This window comes from Natator depressus, chromosome 19 (genome assembly GCF_965152275.1).
Source record: "Natator depressus isolate rNatDep1 chromosome 19, rNatDep2.hap1, whole genome shotgun sequence".
Lineage (NCBI taxonomy): Eukaryota > Metazoa > Chordata > Testudines > Cheloniidae > Natator > Natator depressus.
The window spans coordinates 17,996,793-18,005,610 of NC_134252.1; the positions used below are offsets into that span (position 1 = coordinate 17,996,793).

Below are 8,818 nucleotides of genomic sequence, written 5' to 3' on the forward strand. Positions count from 1 at the left end.
ATTCCTTAGTGGCATTAAAGTCAGCAAGTTTCTTCTCTACTATCAGTTTAACAAGTGGCTACCAGAGGCACCAGAAGATCAAGAAAAAAACCACCTTTGTGACACCCATGGGATTTCATGAATTTACAAGACGGACTCTGTAATGCTCCAGGGACTTTTCAGAGATGGGTGGAGCATTGGAAAGGCTCTGAGAACTTTGATACGATTTTATTGTGTCTACATGACATCATTGTGTATTCAAAATCCTTTGAGGGACATTTGCAACACTTGGCTGTGGTATTTGATAGACTCACACAGTATGGATTAAAAGTAAAACCTTTAAAACGTCATGGGAGGAGAGGTAGATATGCTGGAGGGTAGGGATAGGATACAGAGGGACCTAGACAAATTGGAGGATTGGGCCAAAAGAAATCTGATGAGGTTCAACAAGGACAAGTGCAGAGTCCTGCACTTAGGACGGAAGAATCCAATGCACCGCTACAGACTAGGGACCAAATGGCTCGGCAGCAGTTCTGCACAAAAGGACCTAGGGGTTACAGTGGACGAGAAGCTGGATATGAGTCAACAGTGTGCCCTTGTTGCCAAGAAGGCCAATGGCATTTTGGGGTGTATAAGTAGGGGCATTGCCAGCAGATCGAGGGACATGATCATTCCCCTCTATTCGACACTGGTGAGGCCTCATCTGGAGTACTGTGTCCCGTTTTGGGCCCCACGCTACAAGAAGGATGTGGAAAAATTGGAAAGAGTCCAGCGGAGGGCAACAAAAATGATTAGGGGACTGGAACACATGAGTTAGGAGGAGAGGCTGAGGGAACTGGGGACGTTTAGTCTACAGAAGAGAAGAATGAGGGGGGATTTGATAGCTGCTGTCAACTACCTGAAAGGGGGTTCCAAAGAGGATGGCTCTAGACTGTTCTCAGTGGTAGCAGATGACAGAACAAGGAGTAATGGTCTCAAGTTGCAGTGGGGGAGATTTAGGTTGGATATTAGGAAAAACTTTTTCATGATGAGGGTGGTGAAACACTGGAATGCGTTACATAGGGAGGTGGTGGAATCTCCTTCCCTAGAAGTTTTTAAGGTCAAGCTTGACAAAGCCCTGGCTGGGATGATTTAATTGGGGATCAGTCCTGCTTTGAGCAGGGGGTTGGACTAGATGACCTCCTGAGGTCCCTTCCAACCCTGATATTCTATGATTCTATTCTATGATTCTATGATTTCCTAAAAGAAAATGTGAACTATTTGGGACACATAGTGTCTGTGGCAGGGCTAGCTCCTGATACAGAGAAACTGAAAATGACAGAGGAGTGGCCAATACCTACCACGGTACAAGACGTCTGGTAGCTCTTACGATTTGTTGATTAATATTGTTGATTTATTAAGGACTTAGCTAAAGTTGCTCTGCCATTACCTGAATGGTTAAGAAACCCTGGAGATAAGAACATTTCTAAAGCTTCCCAGGTAAAATGGAGTGCAGAGTGCCAAGAAGAAGTGAAATCTCTCCATCCTTAGTCCCATCCTGGCCTATCCAGATTATAAACTACCTTCTAGAGTGTATATAGATGCCAGCAACGAAGGATAGGGAGCCCCCCCTTGCTCAGGAGCAAGATGGTAGGGAGCGAGCGATTGCTGATGCAAGCTGGAGCTTAAAGGGATCTCAGAGAAATTACGAGAAATAAATTCAAAGTGGAATTCTCTGAATTAGCCTGGGCAGTAATGGACAAGTTTCAGCATTATTTTACAGCAGCCTCAGTTGAAGTGTTCACAGGTAATGACCGTCGAGATATTTGCAAACTGGCAATGGAACAACCGTGGGTTTCTTGTCTGCTCAGTTGTAACTTCACCACCAAAGGCTGGCCGCCAGCATTCATGGGAATGCTGATGCATTGTCTAGGCTGCCACAAAAGGTGATTCTAAATGAAGGCTCAGATGGAAAGGAGGATTTGGAAATGCCTCTGTTTCTGAATGTTCCTATCGAAGGTACGGGTTTATTGCTAATCCTGTGGTTGGGAATGAAGAGATAGACCTTGACATTCAGTAAGATCTATGGAAGGAAATTCAGTTATGGAGTCTGGTAACCCAGGAATTAAGAAAGCATCTAAGAAAAGATCAAGTGCTGATGGTTGATTGCTGGGAAAAGTTACCAGCTAAGGTAGTGAAACTGCAGAGACAACAAAAATATCTCCAAGAAATGGGAAGTTGGTAAGGAACGCTCCTTTTCTTTTTGCGAATACAGACTAACACGGCTGCTACTCTGAAATAAATCTAAGAAGATCATACAGATTGTCTTGCCCAGACAGAGTGTAAGGATGGTATTAGAAGCTTATCACAGTGTGTTTGGACATTTTGGAGATAAAGAGACAGAACCAAACTTGAGAAAGAGGTTCTATTGGATTGGGATGAAGGGGGACATTGTACAGTGGTGTCAGAAATGTGAAATATGTAACTTGAAAAATAAAGCTGGAAGTTTTGATAGAACCTCCTTGCATGCTACTGATCACAATGGTCTATTGGCACTGGTGATGTTAGATCATTTAAAATTGAAATTACCTATGTGCTTGTCATGACTGATCATTACACTACATTTGTGGTGGCAATTCCTGTGAAGGATTTGTCAGTGGAGACTACGGCTCAGTTCTTCTGGACATATTCTGTAAGGCCGTATGGGTACCCAATGAACATGCTGACAGATTAGGGAGCTGCTTTTGAGTCCCAGTTGTTTAAAGAACTTTGTACACTTTATGGCAGTCATAAAAAGAGCTATTATGTGCCAGTGCAAGGCTTCGAATCCTTTTTCACCCATCCAGCTCCAAATTCCCTGGTTGTGAAAGCAGCAAATGAGTGAGTGAGACAGGGAGGATATAAATCTGTGCCTAAAGAAAAAGAGTTCAAAAGGCTAGATCCGATGGGGAGAAAGGTCTACTCGACTTCCTCCTTGCCAATGCGCATTGCAAACCAGCAGGGTCTGTTATCAAAATATGATTTTGTGAACAGGGACACTATGTCCAAATTTGTGGGCAAGTTACCAGAATCCTCCAGGGAGGGGATTCATTATGGAATGTTATTTAATGGCCAAGACATCTGCACTGGATATGGTTTATTCTTCATCCAGGCTCATGGCCTTGGCTGTAATGATGTGAAAAATGTCATGGTTACAAAACTCTGGTGGAGTGCCTGAGACCCAGCAAAGCATAGAGGACTTGTCGTTTGATGATCACCTCTTACCCTCAGAGAAAACTGATGAGCCATTACACTCTTTCAAAGGCTCCCAGGTCACCCTGTGTTCATCGGGAATTTATATCCAGGCTGCAAAGAGATGGCATTCTGGGAACCAACAGCACGAGCAGCAGCAATGTTATCCTGAGCAATATTTCTGTCAGCCGTCCTGCACCGCGAGGCAGGCACAAATCACGGAGGAAACCTTCTGTGCCTACGTTTAGGCAGTCTGTTGTCACTGCCATATCTATGCCCCAGCTATTTGCGGGCAGGCGGTCTCATTTGTCCAAGCAAATCCAGCCTGTGTTACTGCAGATTCAGGACATTTTGGAGTAGGTGCTGCATTTGAAATCTTCAGGCCTCAGTCTGAGATCCCTGAAGTTTCACTTGGAGGTGCTCTCGGCTTTCCATCCTCCCATGCAAGGAATTCTCAAACCCTATGATGGGGAGCATGTTTTAAAGGTATTATCTGTCTTTTTCCACGGGCTGTATGCAGTGTTGATGTAGCCGTGTTGGTCCCAAGATATTAGAGAGACAAGGTGAGTAAAAAAATATCTTTTGTTGGACTAACTTCTGTTGGTGAGAGAGACAAGCTTTCGAGTTTACACAGAGTGACCTGAAGAAGATCTGTGCGTAAATTTGAAAGCTTGTCTCTCTCGCCAACAGAAGTTGGTCCAGTAACAGACATGACCTCACTCTTTTTCCACTGATGAAAGAAATGGTGCCATTGCGGGACCTTAACACGGTCCTGGCGGCGCTGGTGGGTCTGCTGGTCCAGCTGATAGCAACTTGTTTATGGGCGCTCCTCTCTCAGAAGACGGCCTTCCTTGTGGCTACAACATCCGCAGGATGAGTTAGTGAGTTGCAGGCCTTAATGGCAGATCCTCCACACATTCAATTCTTCAAGGACAAGGTGGCTTTAAGACCACACCCAAAATTTTAATCCAAAATTGTATCTTTGTTTCACCGTAATCAGGTTATTTACTTACCTCTGTTTTTCCCCGCACCACATTCCAGTGCAGAGGAGCAGTGTCTACATAACTTAGACGTCAGGCAGTGCTTGGCATTTTATTTAGAAAGGACTAAGTAGTTTCATTCATCACCTCACCTTTCTAGCTCCTGTGCCAGTGATTCTCAATCAGGGGTACACGTACCCCCGGGAGTACACAGAGGCCTTCCGGGGGTACAGCAACTCATCTAGAGATTTGCCTAGCTTTACAACAGGCTACATAAAAAGCACCAGAGAAGTCAGTACAAACTGAAATTTCATACAGCCAATGACTTGTTTATACTGCTCTATCTACAGTACACTGCAATGGAAGTACAATATTTATATTGAAATAGATTTATTTTATAATTACAGGGTAAAAATGGGGAAGTCCACAGGTTTTCAGTAACAGTGTGCTGTGACACTTCTGTATTTTTATGTCTGATTTTGTTAGTAAGTAGCTTTTAGGCGAGGTGACATTTGGGGGCAGGCCAGACAAAGCAGACCCCTGAAAGGGGTGCAGTCGTCTGTAAAAGTTGAGAGCCACTGTCCTATGCTGCAGATGAAGGGACAGCCAGTCTCCATGCAGAGCATTTCCAATGGGTAACTGCTGCATTACCTCCGCTTATGAAGTAGCTCGACAGTCATTCAGTCATGAGTTCATTCAGTGAGCACTCAGGTGACATCGGCTGCATTTCTTAGCGATATCTGCAGGGCTGAAATATGATCTTCTCTGCATACATTTGCTAGACATGATGCTGTCAACACGGCCTCGAGATCGGATGCAAACTTTGGAAGGCAGTTCTGAACTCACTCCATCAATAGACTCTGAGCCCACCCCTGCTGGAACTGCCTATGAGTCCCCCGAGTGGAACACACGTCTGCAACCACTCGAAGGAGAAAAGACAGTTACGTGTCTGTATCATAATGGTTGTTCTCCGAGATGTGGGTGCAGACGTGTGTTTCCCGACCCACCCTGTGCCCCTCTGCATCGGAGTCTTCAGCCGGCGATTTCGGTGTGAAGGAACTGAGGGAGTCGGGGCAGCACCACCCTTATGGAGCCCTGGGAGGGACTGCGGGGAGGGGAGTGAGAGCTACCCCTGTGGGTACTGCTAGGCAAGTCTCCATCTTTGGTGCCCCAGGCATGGGACATGGCTGCACCCACATCTCAAAGAACAACCATTATGATACATCTAAGTAACCGTCTTTTACCATCAGGTGGCGGAAACAGGCATGGGAAGTGACTTGCCTAAGCTCCCAGAAAGGGTCAGTTTCCTGGTTCTGAGTCAGTAGCTTTTTGGGTTTTGTCTACACAGCAAAGCATAGGTGCCGACTCCGTGGGTGCTCCGGGGCTGGAGCACCCACGGGGAAAAATTAATGGGTGCTCTGCACCCACCAGCAGCCAAGTTACCCTCGCCCCCACCCCACGTCCTCCTCCTCCCCTGAGCGCGCCACGTCCCCACCCCTCCACCTACCTCCCAGCGCTTCCAACGTGGCCACCGCCAAACAGCTGTTTGGCAGCGTTAGCACGCTCCAGGAGGGAGGAGGAGGAGTGGGAACATGGTGTGCTCGGGGGAGGAGACGGGGAAGAGGCGGGGCCGGGGTGGGGATTTGGGGAAGGAGTTGGAATAGGGGCAGGGAGGTGGCAGAGTTGGGGCCGGGACTTTGAGGAAGGGGTTGGAATGGGGATGGGGCAGGGTTGGGAAGAGGCGAGGCAGGGGCTCGGCCTCATGGAAGGGGTGGCGTGGGAGCAGGGCCAGAGGCAGAGAGGGGTTGAGCACCCACAGAAAAGAGGGGAAGTTGGCTCCTACGCTGCAAAGGGTTTGGTGTATAGCAATCCTGACACAGGGCTAGGCTGGCAAACCCTCCCTTTGGGGATGCAGCTCATACAGTCACCAGAGTGTGTTCGCCCCAGAGCTCAAACCACAGAAAAGAAACTCCCCCAGCACAAGGCCGGTTGTACAGGGGTTTGGCGGCATGGGCGCAGCTCTGGCCAGTGTGATTTTGTCACGCTCCTCACTGGCAGAGCTACGCCAGCCCAGCTGTTCAGTGCAGGGCAGGCCCCAGTCTGCTGCAGGGAGCTGCCTCTCCCCTGCAGAGCTTTGGCTCTCGGGCTGCATTGGCTGTTTAGCAGAGGGGTCGGTTCAGCAGCAGGCAGCCACCAGGAAGGGAGGGAGTTTGTAGCAGCCCTGGCCCCAACAGCGCTGGCCTCCCCCACACTGTGATCAGGGGATGGGGAGCCATGTGTGTCCCAGCAGCTGCAAGGATGGGCAGCACGGAGAGGCAGTGCCCAGTCACAGACTCCGGCTCTCCCCACCCCCCCGCCAGGCCTCCAAGGAGAAGGGCTGGAAATGGATTGGTGATGAAAACTGAGAGTCTCTCTTACATTGCGAGGGCGCCAGCACCCCAGGAACGGGGGACACCTTGTGGTGAGAGCAGTGAGCTGGGTTCAATGGCCACATCTGTCAAGGACTCCTGTGTGATCCTGAATCTCTCCGCCTCAATTCCCCCTCTGTCGAGCGTGGATGATCATCGTCCCTCCCCTCCGGCCTTTGTCTGCTGTGTCTGTTCAGTCTGGGAGCGTTCTGGGGCAGGGACTGTCTCTTACGCTGTATCTATGTAGCACCCAGCACCATGGGACCCCCAACATCCATCAGGGCCTTCAAGTACAAATAACTGGTGGGGGGAGGTATCCCACACCGAGTGAGGGAGAGGAGGGCAAAGCTGCATGCCCACTGAGCTCTTAAGCTGCTCTGATTAGGAACATTGTCTCCTGTCTGGCAAGCACAGAACCCACCTGGGGCCCTACCTAAATAACGAATCTCTTTGTCTCTAGTGCTAGGTGGGTCAGTGCCAGTCCCAGACGCCTTCCTAACTCTGTGCCTTTGGTGTGTTCCCTTAGATCTGGGTAACTCCCTTGCGCCCTGGAATCCGCCCCCTCCTGGATCTTCGTGGGAATGTGAGGTGGCGGGATGCCCCAAACGATTGCGAACTGTCCTGAAAGCAACAACAAAACACGCCAAAGGCGAGGATGGCATGGAGCCAACGCCCTGGGTTCATCTTGGTTTCCTTTTATTTTCCTTCTGGGCAGTTGCACAGTTTTCAGAGACTTGCTACATCACCAGAGAAAAACACACACACGCATACACACATACACACACACACACACACACACTTACTTTTCTGCTCAGACTGAGGGCCCAAAAGAGGTGCAATGGCTCCACCTGCTGGCTAATGTTCAAATCTCACCAGTAGCTGTAACTCCAACGAGAGCAAGGACCATGGTGGAAAACGAGTATTTTCATGGAGGATGGGGAGAAGATTCATTCTAAGGAACAGCTTTATTCAGCAACACCCTGACTGGACTCCTGCCGTCCACCCATGAAGTGATGTCAGCTGTTCTATTCTGAACCCCTGGTGTCATGGCTTGGCAATACGGATGGTGGATTGAGTAGCTAGCAATGCATCAGGTATCTGTGTTTAAGGCAGGGTGAAACTGACCAGAGGAGGGTAGGTAGGATCTCAATTGACTATTTTCTTTTTTAATTTTATCCACATCTTTATTTGAATTAGTGTGTCCCTTTTCAGCGTAGATAAGTGCCAATCCGAAAGGACATTTCATGGGGTTGGGGGGGGGGGGAATATTCTGCACTTAATGAATTCCATGCTGGTGGGAGGAATACACTCTGTCAGCTGGCTGGCAGTGAGAGCTGGGTGCTTCTTGCCTCTGGCAAACAGCCACAGCACCCCACTGACCCCTGAGGCGCAGCAAGAAGCTGCAGTGTTGCCAGCTCTTGCGATTTTATCACAAATCTCACAACATCTGGTTAGTTTCTTAAAGCTCCAGCTTCTAGAATCAAGAGACTGCAGAAAAATCTCAGCTTTCATGCCTAAAAAGGGAAGTGTCTAGCTCTGCTGATTTCAGAGAAAAGCCTAAAAACTAGGGCTGTCAAGCAATTAAAAAATTGATTGCGATTAATCACATGATTAAAAAAATGAATTATGATTAATCGCATGATTCATCATGCTGTTAACAATAAGAGAATACCATTTATTTCAATATTTTGGATGTTTTCTACATTTTGAAATATATTGATTTCAATTACAACACAGAATACAAAGTGTACAGTGCTCACTATATTTATTTTTGATTACTAATATTTGCACTATAAAAACCAAAAGACGTATTTTTAATTCATCTAATACAAGTACTATAGTGCAATTTCTTTATCATGAAAGTTGAACTTACAAATGTAGAATTATGTACAAAAAAAACTGCACTCAAAAATAAAACAATGTAAAACTTTACAGCCTACAAGTCCACTCAGTCCTACTTCTTGTTCAGCCAATCGCTAAGACAAATAAGTTTGTTTACATTTGCAGGGTTAATACTGCCCGCTTCGTGTTTCACCTGAAAGTGAGAACAGGTGTTCGCATGGCAAGATATTTACGTGCCAGATGCAGTAAAGATTCATATGTACCTTCATGCTTTGACCACCATTTCAGAAGACTATGTCCATGCTGATGATGGGTTCTGCTCGATAACAATCTGAAGCAGAGCGGACCAACACATGTTCATTTTCATCATCTGAATCAGATGCCACCAGCAGAAGGTTG

At 47.5% G+C, this 8,818-nt stretch overlaps 1 protein-coding gene across 1 annotated transcript in view; it reads left to right on the plus strand.

The window, feature by feature from the left end:
• Window positions 1–7,816, plus strand: part of NKAIN1 (sodium/potassium transporting ATPase interacting 1) — a 207,830-nt gene extending 200,014 nt beyond the window's left edge. Inside the window, exon 7 of the mRNA XM_074934170.1 lies at window positions 7,104–7,816. Coding sequence (XP_074790271.1) covers window positions 7,104–7,113 — 10 coding nt within the window. The 3' untranslated portion in view covers window positions 7,114–7,816. The remainder of the gene's footprint in view (window positions 1–7,103) is intronic.
• Window positions 7,817–8,818: the final 1,002 nt, after the last annotated feature.